The sequence below is a fragment of the Pogona vitticeps genome, chromosome 1 (assembly GCF_051106095.1).
Source record: "Pogona vitticeps strain Pit_001003342236 chromosome 1, PviZW2.1, whole genome shotgun sequence".
In the NCBI taxonomy this organism is placed as follows: Eukaryota; Metazoa; Chordata; class Lepidosauria; order Squamata; family Agamidae; genus Pogona; species Pogona vitticeps.
In genome coordinates this window covers 299,766,546-299,791,718 of record NC_135783.1, presented here as the reverse complement: position 1 = coordinate 299,791,718, position 25,173 = coordinate 299,766,546, and the positions used below count along the sequence as shown (strand labels likewise).

At 41.5% G+C, this 25,173-nt stretch overlaps 1 protein-coding gene and 1 non-coding gene across 3 annotated transcripts in view; both read right to left on the bottom strand.

Annotated features, from left to right (window-relative positions):
* Positions 1-25,173, bottom strand: part of TTBK2 (tau tubulin kinase 2) — a 92,762-nt gene that overhangs the window by 53,319 nt on the left and 14,270 nt on the right. For both annotated transcript variants that reach the window (XM_072986214.2, XM_072986215.2), the window contains exons 2-3: positions 20,450-20,609; positions 17,545-17,692 (exon numbers count right to left, since the gene is read on the bottom strand). In XM_072986214.2, the coding sequence (XP_072842315.2) occupies positions 17,545-17,692; positions 20,450-20,518 (217 nt within the window). In that variant the 5' untranslated portion in view covers positions 20,519-20,609. The remainder of the gene's footprint in view (positions 1-17,544; positions 17,693-20,449; positions 20,610-25,173) is intronic.
* Positions 22,132-22,291, bottom strand: LOC140703383 (U1 spliceosomal RNA). Its single transcript, XR_012082801.2, has one exon. It is a non-coding gene; the product is annotated as a U1 spliceosomal RNA (small nuclear RNA).

Genomic DNA, 25,173 nt, shown 5'->3' with positions numbered 1-25,173 from the left:
ATACTATCCACCCATGAATCCACCCACCCATTTCCTCTCTTCTCAGTATGATATAGTCAAAAGGAGAATTATACTACCGCATACTTTTTCCAGATATATAGGTTAACTTTAGCAAAGTTCTACACCAGTGGTTCCCAACACTGTGTTCCCAGATCTTAATGGACTAAACTTAAACTCCCAGAAACCTTCACCACTATCTGTGCTGGCCAGGATTTCTGGGAGTAGTTGTCCAAGAACATATGGGGACTCAGGGTTAGAAAACCTTGTTCTACACCAAAAAAGAAAGTTCCCCAGCTCTTATTTATTTTAAATCATTCTTATGCTGCACTAGTATCTACCCTCAGGCTACAAAACTAGTTGCTAACTGCATCCGGATGTGAACTCTACCAGCATGATTATGGTTCCAGCAACGCCATACACAACATCAAAAACCCCTATACTTGTTCATCTGCTAATGCAATCTACATTGGGCAAGCATGACACACTCTATGCAAGAGAAACAGACCATTTTAAAACACTTCAGCCTAGTAGGACACTCTGGGTGAAATCTTATTGTTTGGCATAGTAAGTTACAACTATTCATTCATTCATTTAAATAGATTAGGTATACTAAATCAGTGACGATTTAGTGAGTGAATTCCTCTGTAAATTCCATTGATTCAATGGGCCTAATCTAGTTGCAATATACTATACTAAGCAAAAGGATTTCAGCCTGTTACACATTCTGAGTAACAGTTGCAGAGAAAAGTTTACAGAAACAGATTAGTGAAACAAAGAGAGATGTGACTGAAACGGGTCATATTTAGAGTCCAATGTATATCAAAAGGATTAACAAAAAACAAGAATACAGTACATTGGTTTCATCCACAGTCCTAAGTATAACTACAGCCTATCTTTTTCTGCCCTAATTTGCCTCAGCACAACATCCTGGAACCACCACTATTCTCATTTCAAAGTTTAGCAGCCTGCAACTGATACTGACTGACAAGCTATGCATGGTAACAAGTTATCTATGTAATCAGTGCTTCGAATATTCATTACTGGTATTAATGGTATCATGGTCATTTTGAAAGTTCATTACCAATATAACTATCACCCCTTCTCCCCCATCTCACTTTTTCACATCCCTCTACCATGTATTCTATATATACAAACCTGTGGCTTAATTACTATGCCCCACGCCTCTGAGGAAGCGGACTATAGACCATGAAAAATCATTCTAAAATAAATCTGTTAGTCTTCAAAGTGCCACAATACATTTGTTTTAATTTTTGTTATATAAGCTGAAAGAGACTAACACAGCTACTTTCTAGAAAACAATAATGCTAAGCAGTTATCATGCCTCAACTCTGAACCTAGCTAGTTTCTCATAGTAAGCAAAATTCAGAGTGCCAGAAATCTTTTGTTTCTTCATTTTGAGTCCCATTCACAGGGGTAGAATTTATGGCTCATGAACCCTGAATAAGGAGGGTGTAAACAGGAGCCATAAACCAGCTCTCACAATATGAACTTGAATCACGGGCTTAATCTTTGTAGCACAGATGTTGTCACACTGTTCCAATCTGAATCAACTGGAATGGTAAACAAAGAGTTCCAAGCTAAATGGCTCTGAAATACCAAATACTGTATATGAAGAACACATTTGAAGACATGAACTCTAAGGGGAATATAAAGTCCCTTAGTTCCACTTTAACAGAAAGAAAACAGTGTCATTTTCCTCTTGTGACCAGAATAGGGACTGAAGCCACAGAATTTGGTAAACATGGAGGCGCCTCTGAGCATCGAGGCAATAGAGTGCATTGTGAAGGGAAAGATTCCTGCCACTTTCTAGAAGAGGAGATGTAGTGATGGTTAGTGACCTCTCGCTGATGGCGAAAGAGGCTAGAGTTTGCAGACCTCACAGGTTATATTCTGGTGTAAAGATCCATAACATAATACAGAGCTTGCCAAAACTCATTAAGTTCATTGAGCATTATCCATTCCTTCTGATCCACACGGTAACAAAAGACTACTGTATGAGGTTCTTAGGTGGATGGTAAAGGACTTTAGGGCATAGGTAATTTTTTCATCTGGTCCATGGGGTCACAAGGAATCGGACACAACTTAAAGACTAAACAACAACAACAAAATTTTCATCACTCATTCTTGGTGAAGTTCACAGCCTAGAAAGATGCATAAGAATACTATTATTAAACAATCCACTGTGCAGATGATGCCATTCAAAAAGATTTGATTATTTGAACCAGGGTCTCTGTTTCCATGAAGAAGGACTCCTAGGAAAAAATGGGTTGCACCTTACAAGAGTTGGAAAGAATGTGTGTTAGGAGCTTGCAAACCTGGTTAGTAGGGCTTTAAAATGGATTCTGCCAGGGAGGGACAGGGGTGAAAAATGTCAGTGATTCACTAGAAACTGGGATAATGGTACAGAAATCCAACAATTACTTGGGAAAAAACAATTAGAAAGCAGCTGGAGGGAATTAAACATAAATTAAATATATTTGTATATCATAGCATTCAGCAAAAGAAACAAATAAGATGTGCTTAACTCTTTAACACAGAAAGGAAAATTGATTTAATAGGCATTCTCAAAACCTGGTGAGATATGACTCATAACTATAATATAATAACTGAAGATTATAACATTAAAAATGTTATAATTAAGGATCGCCTAACTATCCTGAACAGGAAGGGAGGAGGAAGAGTATTATATATAAAAGATGTGTCCATATGAGGGAATTATAGCTTGGGGGATGTGGAGAGTACCTGGTTAAAAATTAGAGGGACACAATAGTGACATCACTAAGGGGGTCTACTACAGACCTCCAAATGAGATAAGGTACTTGGAAGATGATCTCCTAGATCATGTAACAAAAGATTCAAAGAGAAGGCATGCAGAAGTAACAGGAGACTTTAACTATCTTTATATTTCTTGGAAGTCTAACTCTACCAAGAATGTCAGGTCCTACAAATTCCTCACTTACCTTGCTGACAAAAGGTGGAAGCAGCAGCAAGAGTATTGACTGCCTTGGATTTGGTCATCACCAGCTGGGAAGAATTCATCAACAAGGTAAAATGAGTGGAAACCTTGAGTGGGAATCCTTCTTAGGATTCATTATACTCAGGAAAGGGAACAGCCATGTAAATGTAATGCTAAATTTAAGAAAGTTGATTTTAATAAGATTAAAGTAATACAGTATTGGGTAAAAACCCATGACCAGCAACAAAGAGATGAGAGTTCACGATGTCCGGAAGATTGTTAAAGGTAATATACTGAAAGCCTAATCACAGATAATTCCCATGTGAAAGAAAAATGGGGGCATTTAAACAAACTAGAGTGGCTCCTGAATTCCCCCCCCCAATAAACTGAGATTTAAAAGAAGCACACATAGGAGAATTAAGGATGGGTTAATCACCAAGGAAGAGCACAAACAAGTAGAACATTTTTGTAGCAAATAGATCAGCTTGCAACAGGTTAAAAATAACAAAATGAGGGTTTTCAGATATGCCAGGAGAAAAAAGAAAAACAAATAAATGGTATTCTGTTGAATGGAGAAGATGGAGGAGTGCTAACAGATGACAGATAAAAGTTGAAACTGCTCAGCACCCACTTTGCCTCCAACCTCTCCCAAAAGGAAAACAACACTCAACCTTGTAAGTGAAGATTCTCAGTCATCCAGGTGAGGTTATCTGGAAGTTGCGTCATGGCAACTTGTTGAAATGTTTCACTACTCATCCAAGTAGCTTCTTCTTTCTGGAGGATATATCAGGAATCTCCTACTAACTCTCCTCAGACTGAAGAAGCTACTTGGATGAGTAGTGAAATGCTTCAACCTAATGAGAAGTACAGTTGCCATAACTCAACTTTCAGATAACATTCTATCATATAAAAGCAGATGCAAAGAGGGGCCTACAGCCCAAGGTAAATACTGTATAGGTAAGAATGTGGAATAGGATCACCTAACTATTTTTTTAAAATTCAAGTCCCTAGCACCATATTGAAATGTACGGCTAGGACTGCACTAAAAGGCAATTAAGTACCCAATGAGTTGATCAGAAAATGCTTTTCTTCCCTCTTAATTTTCATTCTGAATTAAAGCTGAGATACAAGTGACAAGAAATATGATGAAACCTCAGTATAAGAAGCTTGACTTCTGACTAGAATACTTGCTTCACCATTCTATGTTAAATGCAAGCATCTATTTATTGAGGTTTCATTGTTCTTGCCACTTGAATCTCACCTTTAATTCAGATTTTAAAGTTAATCATATTGGAGGAAAAGACACTGTTTATTTATTTTAATTATTTAAAACATTTTACTTCATCTTTCTCCTTAAAAAGCACCCAAGGTAACTTACACCATTAAAAGACAAATATGTAAAGCAAAAAAGCAGCCAATATTTAAAGCTAAAAACAGTAAGTATACAAATACTAGAAAGGGTCAAATAAATATCACACTAAAAACATTAAACAAAAGCAACACCAAAGACACATTAAAAACTGTAAGGCACAACAATCCATTTAAAAAGCCCACTCAGGCAGCCAGAGACTCAGGAAAAGTCACAAGTCAGTCACAAATCCACCATCACTTTTATGACACACACATGCTTTGCAGGCATTCTGTCCATCTTCCTTTTGAAGCAGGGAAGTATATACTATTTTTTAAATTCACAATACTGCTCTGCTCCTGGTGGCCCCTGGTAGGTTTTCCACTGCCAGCTGGAATATATATCAGCTACCACTAACAAAGTCCACATGATTAAACTCTGATACTTTTAAGTGAAGAATTACTTTAACTTGCTTCTTCATTGTTTTCTTTTTTTAGATGTCAATTTTCCTAAAAAACAAAGAAATAATGTGCTTGGAATTAAATCTCAGCTAAAGCTAAAAATAATCTTGTCCTCATGACAAGTCTATTTTACAGTATTCACACAGTTCTACATGGTAATGGAAAAGGAACTTGAAAGGAATTTGTAACTAAAGATACTCTCTTGAGAATAATTTACCATGACCAAAGTGAAGAGAAGGGGGGAAAGGATATTCATTCACTGAATCAGAAGGACAGTGAGGAGAACCAATCCACAAGGTCAAAAGATTATCAAAACTCTGTTGGGATATGCCTAAGTAGTATCTTGTTAAATTAGAGATCATTCATTCGCTGGAGGCTGTCCTCAGTTCCACCTCATTTGTGACTCCTGGAATGATGATTCTGAGGCTGAACTCTGGGGCATTCTTTTGTATTCTTCTAAAGGGGAAGATGATTCTCAGAAGAGACCTTAAGACCTCATGTTCACAGTTATTTTTTCTTCAAAAAAGCTTACATCATCTTTTGTCACAGATGAAAGTGGGTTAACAAGCTAAACTGAATGAGTTTCCATGTGATCCAATAAGAACAACTAAGCGTCTGTAACTGCACTTAGGCATCCTTCAGTCTCGAAAGACTATGGTCACGTGCTCTGTATGGAGGACTTGGAACAGCGTCTGGTGTGGCTGAGGAGGCCAATTCGAGAGTAACAATCCCTTCCATACTTAAAACAAATCCCCTGTCCCCTGTCCAGCTCCCTGATTTTGCTGCTTTTGTGACTTCCTCTTTGCCTTGGCCTGCTGGACAAGGGTCTCTTCAAATTGGGAGAGGCCATGATGCACCGCCTACCTCTGGCTGAACGCTCAGATGTCAGGGTTTCCCATCTGTTGAGGTTCATTCCTTCAGATCCCGCTTGCAGATGTCCTTGTATTGCAGCTGTGGTCTCCCTCTGGGGCGATTTCCCTGCACTAATTCTCCACACAGGAGATCCTTTGGAATCTGACCATCACCCATTCTCACAACATGCCCAAGCAAAGTAGATGGCGCTGTTTCAGTAATGTATATATATGCTAAAAATTCCAGCTCGTTCTAGGACTACTCTATTTGGAACTTTGTCCTGCCAGGTGCTACCAAAAATCCGTTGGACGCAACGTATATGGAAGGTTGTGACGTCCTCCTTTCACGTCACAATGGTCACGTCACTCTCATTCACACTTTACACACTGCCACCAACCACACTTACTGATCTGACTCATCAGACAATGGTATGGATTTCAAAATAAAAAGGATGTTTATTGATAGAACATAAGAAATAGTAAATCACAGTATAAACTAAATAAGGCAATCAATATCATAAAGTATCCCCTCATATGCTCTCTCACTCAGACCTTCACTAACACAGTACCTCATAACCTGCACATGCCCTAAGTCCCTAACAAGACCCTAACCAAGTCCCTATCTCAAACCCTATCTGAATCACACCTCATTCACTCCCCCCTTAAATACCATGGCTCCACCCTCTGAAGTCCCACCTCCCATCCTGCTATAGGCAGATAAACTCTAGCTGCAGCAGTGACGGGCGGATGACATCATCGCAGCCGTCACATACCTCCCCCCTTATAAAGTTGTTTTGCAGTGAAAAGCTAAAGTGCTTTTCATCCCAAAACAACTGCACATCAATTATAACAATACACACCCCATTACGATACATAACATAACCTCATAACCTTTTTATGCATTAACATATCTTTTAAATATACTTACTTTCCAAATAACATTTCACAGATAACAATGCAATCACACTAACATTATACAACCTTTTACACTTAGTTATAATTTTTAAGAGTTCACGTTTATTCAGCCTCCGTCTTCAGGTCTTCGGGATAAGGTGTCAGTAACATAGTTCATTGTCCATTTGACAACCTTACCCTCCAAGTCATAGTCCTGCAAAAGGAGCGCCCACCTCATCAGTTCACTGTTCTGGGCTTTCATAGTCTTTAGCCATATAAAAGGTGAATAGTCCACGCCCCAAATGAAGTGTCTTTTCCAGATGTAGGCCCTCACTCTCTGGATCACGTAAACGATGGCCCTACACTCTTTTCCGATGGTCGACACATGCTTTTCTCTCTTTTGAAGTTTCTGGATCAGGTAGGACACAGGATGCTGGTCTCCGTTGTCATCACACTGGTACAGCACGGCTCCTACCCCGGCCTTCGAAGTATCGGTGTGGACGATTAATTCTTGTTTTAAGTTTGGAGCATGCAACACAGGGTGGTTGGTAAATGCTTCTTTTAGCTTTCAAAAAACCACCTTGCAGTCACTGGACCATGGAATGAGGTCCTTGCTCCTTTTCTTCATCAGCTCTGCATCAATCTGATGTAACATTCCTTTGGCTACATTAGGTTTGGTGTAGAAAACCTGCTGATACTTATTAACTAATGTTAAATCACTCTGCTGTTCTATGAATAGAGCAGGGCTGATCTGCACCTCCTCTGAGATGAACTTTTGCTGACCCCTCCCTTTCCAGAAAGGTAACTCATGTTCTCTTTTATCAGCTGCTTTCATTTCAAACAGCACAATTTTTTCTTCACTATAAGAAGGCTTAAGGGCATTCACATGAACAACCCTTTTGTCTAGTTGTTCAACTCCCTCAAGAATGTCATTGAGGTTACTCATTTCATGAACAACTCCATATGGACTGTTCCAGTTCAGCTGTAACTTGTTCCCCTTGATGGGCCTCACCAGAAAGACCTCATCTCTAGGAATAAACTGAAGTTCCCTAGCCCTTTTGTCATACCACAGTTTCTGTTTGACTTTTTGTGGTTTTAGATTCTCATCAGCCAAATCTAGATTTCTTTCGAGGTTGATTACCACAGAGTCTGCACATGTGATCACATTTTGGGGGTCTTCTTTAACAATCTGATCCCAATTTTGCTTAATTAGATCAAGCGGACCCCTCACATGTCTCCCAAATAATAGCTCAAAAGGGCTGACACCAGTACTCTCTTGTGGGACTGATCTGTAGGCATATAAAAGTAACTGTGGGTTTTGGTCCCAGTTCTTATGGTTCTCAGCTAAATAGGCTTTGATCATTCTCATGAGGGTCACATTAAATCTCTCTGCCAACCCATCACTTTCTGGATGATAGGGAGAATTCTCTAATTGTTTTACTCCACAAATCTGCCACAATTCATAAGTTTGGAAGTAACTGATGTTTTTATAAGGTCTGCTTCAATACTTTTAACAGGTGTAGAGATTTCTGGTAAAGGGCACATCTTAACCTCAGTCTGGTCACTGTTATAACTCTGTTTGTGGCACATATCAACTTTCTGACAGAAATTTCTAACCTGTTTTTCTATTTCAGGCCCATGAAACTTCTGGGTTATTCTCTGGTTGGTTTCAATTATACCCAAATGTGCATTAACTAAGACTGAATGTCCCTTTTCCAAAATTATTGAATCATATTTATCTGGTACCATTAACTGGCTTCTAATCTCAAGTTCCCCTTTTGAAATATTTATCTGTTTTTCTCTGTATAGCAACCCTTGTTTAGGGGATAATCCTTTGCCAGCCACTTTTCCAAAACAGCCTTTTAAAATAGGATCTGTTAGCTGCTCTTGGACAAAAATATTTTCCTGAGGTATTTCCAGAGAAATTGCCTCAGCTTGGGGTAGATTTCTAACTTCCTCTTGAGAATCAGTAATCTTTCCTGCTGCCTTAATTTGTTCTGGTAGTGATTGTGTAATCACAAAGGCACTCTTGACATGTTTTGAGAGATCAGTGCCTATAAGAACTGATGCAGCAGCAACGGGAATATTTTCATCATAACTTGAGATCTCCCCTCTAAATGTATCAATTTTAGAGAGCTTAGCTGCCTCTGCTTTCGTTTCTATGGCTACAGAGCTACCTCTAGAGGGAGTCATCTGACTGTTCTGTATGCAATATGCAGACTTGGTCTCTTTTAAATTCACTTTCTGAGGAGAAATTTCTTTATTTTGTTTTGTATTAAAACACTGGGAAGCAATGTGTCCCCTCCCCTGACAAGCGAAGCAAATTTTCTCTCCCCATGAGCTTTTGCCGGCAAATCTCTCTAATTTTTCCTTTCCCTCCAAAAACTGTTTCTTGGGTTGGCCCTGTTCTGAAGGTTTTTCAACAAAATGGCCGCCCATTTTTGGCGGGCTCTGAACGAACCCTTTGGAGTACTTAGGGTCCCATGTTTTTCTCATGTATTTTCCCTCAGAATTTACAGGCCCCCTTATTTGAGAAACAAAATCAGCAATCTGAGCTGCCTGTCTAACATCTGAAGGTTTCTTTTCTTGTACCAAGTATTTAAGTTCACCATGGAGTAAGGAATAGAACTGCTCCAATCCTATAACATTTTTTAATTGTTGAAATGTCTGTACATTTTCTTGCGATAACCATCTGTCCAAACATTTTTCTAAATTAAAAGCAAGTTGGGTGTAAGATTCATCTGATCTCTTTGTAAGTTTTCTGAATTTCTGTCTTAGGTGTTCTGCATTAATGCCAAATCTAGTAAAAACCATCTTTTTATACTCGGAATAATCTTTACTTATTTCGATTGGCATATCAGCGTAAACTTCAGCCATTTTTCCACTGCTTAGAGACCTTAAAATTATCATTTTCTCTGACTCTCTGACAGAAAAATCTGCACATGTTCTTTCAAAAAGTGTCAGGAATGATTCTGGACAGTCCCCCTGTTTATAAGAAGGGAATTTCTTTAAATCTGCTTTTGACAACTGTCCTTCTTCAGAACTAGAATTTCGATTGTTGTTATTGTTCTGGTTCATTAATTCCAATCTTCTAATTTCAAAAGACATTCGTTCCCTCTCCAGTTCAAACTGTCTTTGTCTCTCTCTCTCTCTCTTTCCTCCATTTCCATTTCCATTTTCTCTTTCTCTAGTTGTTTCATTCTGAATTCATGTTCCTGGGCTAACTGAATTTTCCTCAGTTCTGATAACTGTTCACCATTACATTCTTCCTGCACTGAGGCGAATCCTTTCTCGCCACTAAACTCATCTCCATACCCAACAGACATCTCGGGAGATTTTGGCTCACTTTCAGCTACGCGTTAAAGGCATGTTACTTTCACAAAAGGCTCCTTACTATTTTCAAGCCTCTGTGTAAAAATACTATTTTTCTTTTCTGTGCTCAGGTCTGATATTTATTAGCAGTGTACACCAGCTGATCTGGCTAGGCCTGTAACTGTAACTACGCTCCACTGGCGTGTCCTTCTACCCTTTTCCCTGGGCCTCTTGCCCACTAAGGATACTTTATCTTATATTACTGCCTTTGGCTGACTCCAATTTCACCACAGCTCTACCCTCTCTCAGGTGCTGTTTACCATGGAGATCCCTCAGCTTTGCTGCTCTTGGTCTGTCCCCTCAGAGTTCACCTAACTCAGGACACTCTGACCAAGTCATCACAGCTTTCACCTTGGGGCCACTCTCCCTCACAAAATGGACACCACAGAGCTCATATATCAGTTCTTCCACTCTGAAGCTTAAGCGCCTCTCCACTAAATTTGCTCCCCTTGAGTCAAATTCTAGAGAGTTACCCACGCTTTACACTTCAGGTGACCCTAACTGAAATCCTCTTGCTCTGGTCACTTTGGCCAAGGCTTTACTGGACAAGTCGCATCCCACACGCTGGACACCAATTTTATTGTGACATCCTCCTTTCACGTCACAATGGTCACATCACTCTCATTCACACTTACACACTGCCACCAACCACACTTATTGATCTGACTCAGACAATGGTATGGATTTCAAAATAAAAAGGATGTTTATTGATAGAACATAAGAAATAGTAAATCACAGTATAAACTAAATAAGGCAATCAATATCATAAAGTATCCCCTCATATGCTCTCTCACTCAGACCTTCACTAATACAGTACCTCATAACCTGCACATGCCCTAAGTCCCTAACAAGACCCTAACCAAGTCCCTATCTCAAACCCTATCTGAATCACACCTCATTCACTCCCCCCTTAAATACCATGGCTCCACCCTGTAAAGTCCCACCTCCCGTCCTGCTATAGGCAGATAAACTCTAGCTGCAGCAGTGACGGGTGGATGACATCATCGCAGCCGTCACAAAGGTGTTCAGTTTCCTCTCCTGCCGTGCACAAAGGTTCCAGGACTCACTGCAGTACAGGAGTGTGCTCAGGATAACTGCACTTATAATTTAACATTTTAAACACCTCTTTAGCAGTCCTGCTGTGTTGGCAACAACACACAGCAATCAATCATCATCAACAGATGTGTTGCTTTCTTCAAAACCTGTAAAAAATTCAGTCTCACAACAAATATTATTATGGTGCATGCAAACTTAAAATGCAAACTACAGTGGAGTCTCGACTTACGATTGGCTCCACTTACGTACTTTTTGACCTACGTATTTCTCCAGCCGCAAAGTTTTACTTCGACTGGCGCTTTCCCTGTCTCCCCTTTCCAGTCCGTAGGCCGTAGGTCATGCCTCCGGATGCCTTCGGAGCCACTATCGGCGGGGGGGGGACCTCCGAGATGCCTCCCATGGCAGCAGAGAAGCCCTGGAAGGCATCCGGAGGTCTCCTGCCGCCACTGCTGCTGGGAGCCGAGCCACGTCGGGAGATCCCGGCCATGCTCAGACTCCTGGACTGTCCAGGAGTCCGAGCATGGCTGGGATTGCTTTCCCCCTGACATCAGAGGAAGGCGTTTGAAACCTCTGAAGGAAAAAAGGCAGGGAGAACGGGCTGGAAATTCAAATTTAATCATAGGAGAATCCTCCACCCGTAACGTGGAGAGAGTCTACATCTGGGTGGCAAATCCTGCCTGCATTTTGTGTTAATAGATGTGATAACATTGGAAGCTTGATGAAGTTCGATGCCATTAACTTGAGAGTGGCAAACCATGGCTGGCGCGGCCACCATGGTGCGATCAGAATGACATTTGCATGAACTTGAGGGACTTTGATCAAGGTTTTTTGAATCAAAGGAATGGGGGAAAACAGATAAAGGAGAGTTCATCCACTCCACCATGAAGGCACTGAGTGAAGCCTTGTCCCTTCCTGCTTGGGAGCGGAACATGTCGCATTTGCTATTGATACGAATGGCGAACATGTCTACCTCCTGAAATCCCCACCTCCCGCAGATCTTCGCAAAGACAGCATTGTCTAGGTGTCATTTGTGTGTCTGAATGTCCAACTAGCTGAGTGTGTCTGCTACCTCGTTGTCGTCCATCGAGATGTGGATGGCCACAGGAAAAATGTGATGAACATAACACCATTCCCATAGGTGAACTGTCAGGTACAGAAGCGACATCGAGTGGGTGCCCCCCTGCTTGCTGATGTAAAACATGACCGTGGTGTTGTACACCATGACCTACGGACACCACGACCTACTAGGAGAGGATGAAATGCACAAAATGCTTTGATGACAGCCCACATTTCTAGATGGTTTATATGCAATAATCTTTCTTTTTGGACCATAAAGCATGGATCTTGTGAGGGCCACAGTGAGCTCCCCAGCCTGTTGGACTTGCATCTGTTGTCACTTGTGCTGTGAGCTGTAACGGATGGAATGGGCGTCCCATTAGAAGATTTATGTTGCACGTCCACCATTTCAGTTGCTCTGCTAACTCGGGTGTGACTTGGAGACGCTTGGATGAATGATCTATCATGGCATTGAAATGAAAAAGATACCAAGCCTGGAGGGCCCACATATTCAGTCTGGTATGAGCAAGGGCAGACGTCGCAAAAGCCATTAGTCCGAGGAGATGCTGTATGTGATGAGCAGGTATTCTTACATATGGCTGAAGGGGACACATATGGCTTTCTTTATCTTTCCGATATGTTCGGGTGGAAGAAAAACCCTTGCTCTGACAGAGTATAGACGTGCCTCTATATAATCTATGACCTGAGTTGGTTGCAGGTGGGATTTGTCTCTGTTGATTTCTAGACTAAGGCTCGTCAGGGTCTGGAGAACAAACTTGGTGTCTCGTAAGGCTTTGCGTTGGGAGGCAGCTACTACCAGCCAATCGCCTATACAGTGGTGCCTCGCATTACGATGTTAATTCGTTCCAGCAAAATCGCTGTAGAACGAAAACGTAATGCGAAAATAAAAAAACCCATTGAAATGCATTAAAACCCGTTTACTGCATTCCAATGGGCTAAAAACTCACCGTCCAGCGCAGATCCTCCATAGGACGGCCATTTTTGGTGGTTGTCTTGCGAGGAATCCGTCCCAGAAAACAGCAGGGAGCCATTTTATTTACCCGGCGGCCATTTTGAAACCGCCAATCAGCTGTTCATCGTTTTGCAAAGAATCGGTTCCCAAAGCAGGGAACCGATCATTGCAAAGCGAAAAAGCCTATTCAGACCATCGTTCTGTGATCACAAAAGTGATCGCAAAAATGTTGTCGTAATGCGGTTTTGTCGTAATGCGGGGCAATCATAAAGCGGGGCACGACTGTATATGGAAGCGATGATGTTGTGAAGTTGAAGGTAAGCTGCTATCGGTGCCATGCACTTATAAATGTTCTTGGGGCTGTAGACAAACCGAAAGGAAGGGCACAGAATTGATAGGGCGTATCTATGAAGAAAAAAATGGAGGTATTTTTGATAATGTGGGTGAATGGGGATATGAAAATAAGTGTCCTTTAAATCTATAACAACAAACTAATCTTTTCTTTTTAGCAAGTTAATGATGGATTCCAAAGTGACCATCCAGAAGTGTCTTGATCGGATGTAAGTATTTAGCAACCTGAGATCCAGAATTGGTCTGAGACCACCATCCTTTTGGGGTACCATGAAATAGCAAGAGTAAAAACCTCTTAGTGTGTCGTGGGAAGGTACTCATTGAATTGCTCACATTTCTAATAGAGATGAAATTTCTTCTTGTAGAACCTCTTTGTAAGGAGTAACTTTTATGTGTCCGATTGGAGGAAGTTCTACAAACTAAGCAATAGCCGAACTGGATTATGGACAGCACCCATGCATCTTTCGTGATGCGTTTTCAGTTGTTTAGGTAAGGGGCTAATCTGGGGTGAGGATAAACACAGGTTTTGGTGTGAGGGAATGATAAATTTCTTAATTCTGTAACATGATTCATTGTAAAGTTAAAGATACTGTTTTCCTTTCTTCGTAGGCTGATGGAAAGACTGATGACGTTGAGATGAAGTTGGGGTTCTAAAGGACAGATTGGTAGAGGATGACTGAACTAATCTTCCCTGAGTCAAAGGTCTATAACAACAGTACGTCTGGTGATATTGCTGCTGATATTGGTACTGATTTTGGCCAAATTGTTTACGTCCCTGAAACTTTTGAAATTTAGGCTGTTGCTGAATGTTATAAGACTTAGCCATCTTCTTTATTTTGTGAAATGTTTCCATAATTTCATCAGTTTTCTCATTAAATAAGCCATTTCCATCAAAGGGCAACTCCTCTATGCATGCTTTAGCATCCTCAGCAATTCTGGATGATCTCAGCCACGCAAAGCAAAGCGTGCTGCTTTGCATGTCACCTCAGCAATATCACAGACATTAATGACATAGAAGCAACCTCAGCAGCATGGCGAGCAGCCAAAAACTGGTGTCTGGCAACGTTCAATGCATTAATCAAGGAAGATTTCGTTTCACCAGGAGCCACCTGTAGGGTGGGCAAAACCTTGGCCCAAAGTTGTCTTTGATAGGCCCCTAGTGCGGCCTAGCAATTTGACACCCTTAGTAGAAAGGAGGCAAAAGAGTACATTTGTCGTCCCAAAACATCAAGTTTTCTTCCCTCATGGTTTGTAGGTGTCACTTTGGCCTTAGACCCCATTTTAGAGATATTGGTCTGGACGATAACTGAATTGGGAGCTGGATGTTTAGACAGAAACAAGGTGTCACTGCCATGTGCCCTGTAATGCTCTTCCATTCTTCTAGAGATCTGCATAGCATTGGTGAGCAAGCTCCAGGTGTCGTTAAGAATGTCCATGACAGGGACAAATGCCAGGCTGAGAGGGTGAGACTTTCCTTGATCAATATCACCAAACACAAGATCTTGTTTGGGAGGTGGTGGCTGCTGTACATCAAGCTGAAGTGACTTGGCCATGTGAGCGATCATTTGTGAATAAGACGTAGAGCAGGGGTGTCCAACCTTTCACCTTCCCTGGGCCACATTAGAAGATGAAAATTTGGTTTGGGCCGCACATAAATTTGGTTTGGGCCGCATTGGGGGGGCAGCCCTAGCCATCCTCTGCAGCCCTGCTCCAAGTGCGCTTACCAGCAGCTGCGATCTCACAGCAAAGGCTGCCAGCTTCAACTCCGGTGGCTTTATGAGGACGGGAGGGGGTCCACCTATTGACGGGGACGGCGCAATGCAGTCACGCAGCCCCCCTCTCCCCTCTCCTCCCTCTCCTTCCTTTCTTCCCTCTCTCCCTCCCACCATTGTGACGTGCCCCGGCCGGAAGCGGCGGCAGTGTAACTTGGAACTTGGGAATTTCTTTTAAAATAAAAAATTGCACTGGGCCGCATTACACTGGGTTGGGCAAGCCTGATGTAGAGTCTTGATACGGAGAGGGTGGATGCAAGTCCCATACATCCAAGTCAGGTTATTAATATTTGGGGGGACTTCTTCCGATGCATCCGGCAAAGGTTCCTCTTCCTGGTCAGAGTCAGAGAACGTTGAGGATTCCCTTGGAGGAGAGCTAGAGGGTGAAGGTGACAATTGGCGTTTCTTAGAGATTCCAGTGGTTTCCTTTGAAGATTGATGACCCTGGGATGGAAGAGTCCACTGTTGAGATGCCTGTACTGCAGCCTTCTCAGCAACAATAGTTTTCTTTGACACCGAGACTGTATTTGCAGAGGGGTGTTGATCAGAAGCTCAAGGTCGAGAGACTCTGGGCATTGAAACCTCGACGTCATAAGCGGGTCAATGACGACGTCTCGGCGGCGACTGTGACTAAGAACAGGATGAGGCATAAACATATCTAACCCTCTTACGTCTGTTAAGTCCTTGAGTTCATAGAGGTGTTTTGCCTCGAAGTTGTCACAACATCGATGGCGCTTAGATTTTCCTTCTACCTCGATGTAGATGGGGTCATCATCAGCAGAGGAAGGTTGATGTCGAGAGCTTCTAGGCAAAACCAAAACCTCTCAGCGTGATGTTCGACGTTGAGCAGGAGAAATATGTTTTCGTGGTTTTTTTCCTGGGCGAAGCATGGTGCAAGATTCCTCTGAATTCGATCGCCTTACTATAATCGCCCGCCCAGTAGAAACAGGGCTAGATTGGGCAGATTCATGGCTAGATATAATCTCAGCCTGAATGCAATCCGGAGACTGAGGCAGGCTTGGTACTGAAGCTGAAGCCTGTGTCACTCGGTGTCGAGCAGAGACGACCCCTTCCAAAACATAGTTGTGATCAGGTAAATCTACAGACATTTCCTCCAATATTCGAGAGGGCACAGACGCTGAGACTGGGAGAAGTTCCCGAGGTTTATCTTTAGGGAGTTTGTCTTTCTTGCTTTTATTGAATTTTTCAATAGTGTTCTTTTTCAGATTGTCCGCAGCAGAGGGTATTAATGAGGAACCTGTCGAAGGCTTTTTGTTAGCCTTTTTGGAGGATTTCAAAGGTAAGGAGGGGAAGGATAGAGTCACAGAGCCAGTACGGGCAGCAGGTGCTAAAGATGGATTTTTCTCAATAGACATTTTAGGGGGGAAAGAGACTTGCTCCAGAGAAAGGCTTTAAGCCTTGCTCACGAGATTTCGAAGCTGACTTTGAGAGGTTCTTGCAATGAGGACAGGCATGGGGTTGATGCTCTTCCCCCAGGCAATACAAACAATGCTCATGCCCATCAGTGAAGGGTATTTTAGGCTTGCAAGAAATACACCTCTTAAAAAGCCCCAACGAGGCCAAACCCTCAAATTATTACAGGTTTTCCCCAAGCCTACAACATATGATTGATGCACAGAATAATACATGCAATGTAACCTTATGAAAAATGAGACCTGTTAATATCCTGTTCTTCATTTATACTGCCAGGGATATGTGACCCTATAGCAGTGATGGCAAACCTATGGCACGCATGCCACATCTGGCACGCGAAGCCCTTTCTTCTGGCATGCAAGTGAGCGGCCCACCTACCCACCCTTGTGGAAACAAACCTTTTGAAGTGGCTGCAGCTGGGATTCCCCCTTTCTCTTCCTGTTCTGGGTCTTTTAACTTCCTGTCCATCCTCATGATTCCCCTTTTAACTTCCTGTCCGTCCCCATGATTCCCCCTGAAACTGCCACTTCCTGTTCCGGTTCTGGTCTTCCGGGCGGCACGGCAGCCACTGGTTTCTTCCCCACCCCCTCATTTTGGGCACTTGAGCCGAAAAAGGTTTGCCTCCACTGCCCTATAGCAATAAGTTCAAGTATCTCTCAAAAGAGCACCAGCTTTCTTTGAATTGCAGCTTGAAGAAGCATCTCAACTTAAATAATTATCAATATCAAAGTATTACAGCTTTCCTATCTTATACTCATTGCAAGCCTTATTTGTAAGTAAACCCCTACTAAACTCAGCAGGGCTTAGACATGCACAGTACCAAGAAATCTTGTCTGTTCATACTTATCAATATAGTACAGCCTGACAGTCTGAATCTTTTTCACTGTTGTTATTTCAACCCCATGAACAGAAATTGATGAGAGAATCTAATCCCTCTCATTAGGAACACATGCCTGATGTATAACAGTCCACAATATAAGGATCATTCATCTACTTTACCTTGGAGTTTTTTCAACACAGCTACTTCCATTTTCAGAACTTGCTTTGGTTGCTGAGCTGACTCAACTTTCAGTGCAACATTTTCTCGTGTAAGCAAGTCCATGGCATCATAAATTTCTCCAAATCCTCCACCTCCTATCTTTTTCACCTGAATTAAATAAAACATTAGTTATAAAACTACAGTGCTTCTGAATTAACTAGTTTATACTTTTGACTATTATCCAGATACCAAAGCAGGAAGTGTTACAGTTACCTACTTAAGAGAAACGTAATTTTTAATCGATTACTACCTGTAATGGAAGAAATAAGTTAACTGAGACAACTGATTGTGTCAACATAAACTTTAAAGAGTTTATATTGCCCTCAATACGTGGGCAATGCATTCTGATATCTATGAAACCAGATGGATGCATGAATAAGATTTCTAGCAGTTAGAAGTTGGCTGCCAGAATTATGAATAGTCTTTTTCCCATTCCCAATGACTCATAAAACTAGAATATTAATAGTAGTAGAAAACATATGATATAGGCTGTGTTCCCACTCAATTAAAATAAATCATATCCAACAATTCATATACATTGTAGTCCATTAGATACACATATGAATAAATACTGTAAGTATAATGGGGGGTGGGAGTGGAGAAAGGTATCTCCTATACTTTTAGTTACACATGCCCACAACATAGCAGGCACATCTCAAGAGCGTCTGCACAGGTACAAAAGACCATGAAGAAGAAAGGTGGAATATTCTCTCTAAACTGCTGCCTGCCACTTATGAAAGTATATCATAACTGCCCAGTCCAACCTAGTCAACAGTACATAAAACATTCAACAGGTTTTAGATGTATTCATCTAATTAACAATTTAAATTTCAAAGCTCTAAATGTACAGAAAAATATGAACATTTAGATTAAAAATTGGCAATTGTTATAGGCCACAGAGCTAAGCTTATTTTTTAGATAACAATGTCATCATCACCATGTAAGGCAAAATGTTCACAACTCTATAAAGAATCTACAAACAGAGTTATACGTACACAAAAGCAACATTCCCAGACTGAAACTCAGAGGTCAGAGAGTCACCGTAGATGAAAGAAGGCAGCATCATATTGGCAGGGTGCAGGTATTGTGCAATTGTTCCATTCCAACAAAAGTACAGTACTAATTTTCCTATGGCAGAGTGACGCTATGTGGGTGGCATATACATTTATAGCAAATGGCCACAACCCTCAAAATCTATCAGTTATTAGAAAAGAACAGGATAACTCCTCTGTTTCCCCCACAGCTTAACACACACAAATCTTTTTCTCACACAGAATGTCAATCTCTAACAATGGTCACTTTCCAGTTACTTACATATATCTAAAAGCATCCTTTGCTGCCCACCTGCAGTTCAAAATTTAGAACATATCCGAAGACCTGACATCAGGACCAATAAAAGCTGAACACTTTTCAAGTGGCACCCATTATATGAGACTGGGGCCATATCAGTGCCAACCTCAAAGTATAGACCCCTGCTGTTCCCAACAATGCTCTTGAGCCTTCATACACTGTTTTTGTGTAACATTGTGACCAGTTGTTAAAAGACTCTCCACAACATAACAGTGCCAGAAGGAATTTGACATAGCACAAATCAGACAACCTGCGGTTTCTTGCAAAAAGTATTTTAAAAGGTATTATCATATCCCATGCCATAGGTTTCTCAATGTAGCTCTTTTATAGATGTATAGGAGCATCACAAAGAAGCAAAATCCAGTTTCTCAGTCTCAGAAAACACTCCACAGGATCAGTTTTCCTGGAATAACTTCCTTGTGCATATCTTAGGGAAAGAACAAATCTATGCCAAGTTGTCTTGTAGGAGGAATGTGCTTCTCTTATGGAGGGTACCTCTATGAATTTTCTGCAATCTCACTCACCCTTATGATAAAGAACGTACATCATGTCAAGTGGGTGCATGAAACACTCTTTTGTTTTTCCAGCCTCTCATCATCCTTCAAATGCCCTCTACTTAATTAGATGAAGGGATCTACAGAAACTCAAAAGACTGTTAACTAGAAGGATAATATTATCAGTGGGAAAGATGCACTTCCTTCTCCATAAGCTTCTCAATAGGAACAATCATAAAAGCCCTCCCACTCCAATTCTCAGAGAAGATGCAGAGAACTCCTACGTTTCACTTTGGCAAGCTACCAACATATCTCACAATGCATCATCACTGTAAGTAATAAACAAATGAATCACAAATCCTAATTATCTCAGAAGGTCCTAAGCAAATCCATGAGACCAAAAGAGCATCTTATAAAAAATTGTAATCTATCTCTGAGAAATTGCCATTGGAAAAGTATCTGTATACTGAATTGAGTCATTTTCTTGGAATTGATCGATGTTTCAGATATATCATTATGCATTATCCAACTAACCTGGATTTTTATCTGCAAAGCTTATCAAGCTTATAAAGCAAATTATTTCAAAGCAGGTGATAACAAAAACATTTTGCCAATTCTACACTATGCTCTCCTATTTACTATCAACAGCCTGCTGCCTGTAGATATAAAGACCCCTCTCTTCAGGCAGGTTCTCATTTAGTGATTGGTTGTCTACGAAGGGGTTCTTAAAATGGGACTGTTGTGTTTCTGTTGCTTTTAATGTGTTTTTAGTACTGTTTTATTTACTAGTTTTAATATTGTAGTCATTTAATTCTTTTAATACTGTAATACTTTTAAATACTCTAATAATTTATTGTTCTCAGCTTTAAATATTGTTAATTTATTGTTCTCAGCTTTAAATATTGTTAAATTTTTAACATCATAAGCTACTCTGGTCTTTTTTGGAGACAGACTGGTATAAATATTTTAAATGAATAAATAAGGGAAAAGGACTAAATAAGATTTAATGTACAGTACTTACCACTTTCCATCTTTCTTTGACCAGTACTCCCACACCAAGGATATCTGGCTGTTCTCCTCCTCCACTCATTGCAGCCTCCTTGAATAGTACAGCTGCTATGCAAAGCCTGTATTACTAGTGACCATCCAGCTCCCAGAGGTGGCTTCCATTTAAGCAGAGGCTATAGAAACAAACAGCATTATGTAAAATCTTGCTAACTAAACACAGGCAAAACAGTCTTCCTATCCTATTCTAAGTGAGCCATTTTTCAGCTTCACAAATTTAAACTGAAATAAAGAAAACAATAACATTTCAAAATAAATATCAAGAACCAAAATCTTGATATGCTCTATTACAAATGTGAGGTCAATTTGGTAGAATATATCAGATGGGCGGGATATAAATTGAACAAACAAACAAACAAACAAACAAACAAACAAACAAATAAATTTACCACTTTTTTGTGCTTTAAAGTATTTTATCAGATATTCCTGAAACAGAAGTTTATGTAATAAATAACAGAGCTCTCAAGCCACTTTTTCAAGATTTATTTATGTTTGTCATAAACAGATTAACACTTTCACATATACCATCTCAGTCATTCTTATACCAGCCCTACAGGGTAATCCACTGCTATCTCTGTATCACAATTCAAAACTCACTGAGGAAACAGTGGCTAGCCCAAGGCAAAAGAGGATGGGGTAAAATATACCTTCTTAGCACAAGAAGGCAAATAAAAGGGAAAGCCTCATAAAATTCATAGTTTTCTAAAAAAATTAAACACAATTTGATAAACAATCTACAGTTAAGGACAGCAATTTGCAAACCTTAGAGGCTCACTAATCATGTCAAATGTCCATGTGTAAATGCATAGTGTAAGGATGACTTGTGGTCTGAGCAGGGCAGCTCTCTCGCTCCAAAATGTGGGGACAAGGTATACCTACCATTTGTTTAGACCAGAGGCCACATATGGTAGAACCATTATTTCACGGATTTTACCATATTTTTCGCTCCATAAGATGCAGTTTTCCCCCCAAAAAAGTGGGGGAGAAAGCATGTGCATCTTATGGAGCAAATACAATTTAAAAAAAAAGGTTTCAGGCACCATCAACCAGAAGCTTCCCACCGCTATGCTGGGAGGCCTCTGAACTGGCACCACAGGCTGCTTGCTGTGGCAGCCACATCAGACCTCACCACTCTGCCATCTACACTGCTGGCTTTCCAGGATTTGTCTCCTGGAAAACCAGCAGGGCCAACAGGCCTATGGCAGCAAATTTAAATGGCAGAGGGCAGTGAAAACAGGCAAGGACCAAAGGGGAAAGAGTGACTCTAAAAGACTAGGGGAAACCACAAATGCAGTCCCCCACTACCATAAATTGCCAGGACGTGGTGGTGCTGTGGGCTAAACCGCAGAAGCCTGTTCTGCAGGGTCAGAAGACCAAGCAGTCGTAAAATCAAATCCACGGGACGGAGTGAGCGCCCGTCGCTTGTCCCAGCTCCCGCCAACCTAGCAGTTCGAAAGTATGCAAATGCGAGTAGATAAATAGGGACCACCTCGGTGGGAAGGTAACAGTGTTCCGTGTCTAAGTCGCACTGGCCATGTGACCACGGAAGATTGTCTTCGGACAAAACACTGGCTCTATGGCTTGGAAACGGAGATGAGCACCGCCCCCTAGAGTCGAACACGACTGGACAAAAATTGTCAAGGGGAACCTTTACCTTTACCTTACTACCATAAAGTATACAGTTGATTTTCCCACATTTGGGGAAATCACAGGGATCAGTACACCCGTAGTGCAATGGATGAGCCTTACCCTGGGAAAACCACTTTTATGATCATGGTATCTCCCATCAGGTATGAGTTGGAGTGGCCCCTGCACCTCCTACCCCCTTCTGTGCCCTGCCCCCCAAGGCATGATGACTCCCGGCTGCACCTCCTGCTCAGAACAGGGCTGCACAGCCCCAGTCCCCAAGAGAGCTCCTCAGTGTTTTGGAGTGCCCCACGGGACCCCCATCAGGAGCTGAGTGTTCCTCCCACAATCCCCCAGTGCACAGATATTACCATACAGTGGTGCCTCGCTTGATGACGTTAATTCGTTCCAGCGAAATCGCTGTAGAGTGAAAACACTGTCAAGCGAAATAAAAAAAGCCCATTGAAATGCACTGAAAAACATTCAATGCATTCCAATGGGCTGAATACCTGCTTGTCCAGCGAAAATCCTCCATAGGGCAGCCATTTTCGGGTGGCTGTCTTGCGAAAAATGCCTCCTAAAAACAGCTGGGAGCCATTTTGAGCAGCCGGAGGCCATTTTGAAAACCTGACAATCAGCTGTTTTGATCGTCATAATGCGAAGAATTCACTTCGGGAACCGATTGTTGCAAAGCGAAAAAAACCTATTAAAACATTGTCGTGAAGCGGATTCGTTGTTATATGGGGTAATCGTTAAGCAGGGTACGAATGTACCTAATATACCTAATGCGGGGAAGGCAGGGAAAGCAGGAAATTCAAACTTTCAGTTAGTGAAGAGGCTGCTTCCTTGCTAGTCCAAGCAGAGAGCTGGTAGAGAGACCTGGGAATGCCTGGTATTGTCATTTTAAAATGTAAAATTTAGTTTAACAGCTGCTTGTTAGTGCTTGGGTGAAAAGGTGCTCTGTTTGAGTTGAAACCTACTTGTGTAGAAACGTGCATACTTACTTTAAAAGCTGCTAATTTTGCTTTAAAAGCTGCCTGGGAAGCCTTTCAGAATAGCGCCGATCAGCTGTTAGTTGGGGAGAGGGGAGGGGGAAGGAGCGGAAAAGAGCACAGAATGGCTGCCGCCTTTTAGCTGTCTGGTGCTCTTTTTCGGCTGTTAGGCACTGTGAAGAGCCAAACTCAGTCTACAATACCTGGTAAGTGACCTTCTTTTAATTTTTTTAAAAGTTTCTGACCTTTTCTTCCCCATAAGAAGGGGGAAGAATTAATTTTTAATACATTCTTATGAGAAATTTGGATTTGACTTGCAAACTTTTCAACCAGTTCTGGGCATCTAATAGAGAATGTATTTCCAAAGGGTGTTGTAGCAAGGAAATTAACTGTGCTTTATGAGCCAGAACACAAACTTGGCTGCTGATCACAAAATAACCTTACATACATGGGAAAGCAAAATTCAGTCTTACTTTTAGTTGTTTCCAAGTCCTTATGGTTGTGGTATCTCTTTGATGTATCTAAATCAGAACAGGGCCAGGAAGTCTCAGAGACAGGGCATAGTTATTTGGTTAGTGTTTTTGGAACAGAGTTCTTGCCTGTAGCACATACTACATTTGCTGATACAGTAGTCTGAAAATTAAGAAAGTCAACGGAAGATGGTGCTAAAGGGGGAGGGGCTTGGATATAAAGGGGGGTGTATGAAGTAGGAGAGTTTAGAGTTTCTGGGCATCTGTGGAGAGTGAGCCAGAAAGTCAGTGAGAGTAGGGTTCTGTGTGTCAGTGAGTTCAGTGAGTGAGAAAAATTGATTAGCAACTTGTGATTTACTTATTTTATATTACTGATCAAATAAACAAGTTTAAGTTTCAAAGCAACACATGTCTCAGTAAATAATTGGGACTGAATTGATATTGGTGGCAGCAACCTGTGAAGAAGAGCGAGCACCTCCTGAAGGACTGAGATAATAGAGGCTTCAGCGCGCTCACAACATAAACTGGTGTCCAGCGTGTGGGATACATACTTGATCCAGTAACGCCTTGGAGTAGAAAGGTGCCCAGAGCAGGAAAAGATCTTTAGTCAGGGAATTTGAGCTGAAAGGAGTGGGTAAACTTCCTAGAGCTTTCTCAAGGGGAGAAGGCTTAGTAGGAGGGCTTCTAAGCTCAAATTGGGGACTAAGATAGGGACAGGCTCTGTGGAACCCATTTCTGGAATGAGTTTACCCCAAGCAGAATCTGTGACCGGTTGGCTAGCTTGTCCTGAGCTCAAAGGATAGAGTTCTGAGGGGACAAAGCGAAGGCCAAGGGCAGATAAGCTGAGGTCAGCTAAAACTGGGAAAGGTTGAAGCTGTTATTTAGGGTTATTTGGTGCCTGAGGCAGGGAGAGAAACTCTGTCTTTGGTGAAAGGCCTGGCTGGAAGACAGAGGCCTAGACACAGTAGCTTACCAGTGGATGAGTGCTGGGGAAGCAACTTTATAACACAGACTCTCACTGAAAGGGAAAAAGTGTACTTTTTAAATTTGGGGCTTGAAAATTGAATAAGAAGCTTGAGTAAAGAAACATGCCTTCCACAAGAGGAAAGATAGCTGAAAAAGTGCCTATTGAGATGGCAGTTGTTTCAGATAAAGAAAATGGGGAACCTGAGGAAGAAATTACCTCAGAACAAGAAATGGAGACCTCAAGGGGGAGGACTCTATAGAATTCAGAAGGTGGAAATTGGAGCACGCTCAAGCACACGAAGTCAGGTTGAAACAAATGGAGATAGAAATTAGAGAGAAATAGAACTAGAAAAGGAGAGAATGGCATTTGAAATTAGGAGGCTAGAGCTGGCAGCTCAAGCTAATAATAACAACAACAACAACAATGGCCGATCTAATTCTGAGGAGAGACATCTGTCCAAGGCGGACCTTAAAAGATTCCCAGTATTTAGAAAGGGGGATGACCCTGAATCATTTATGATTATGTTTGAGCGAACGTGTGAGGATTTTGAAGGGGATCTGAACGCATGATAGTGATGAGGTCTCAAATTAGTGGAGGCCTAGCAGACATTTATGCAGAGATGCCA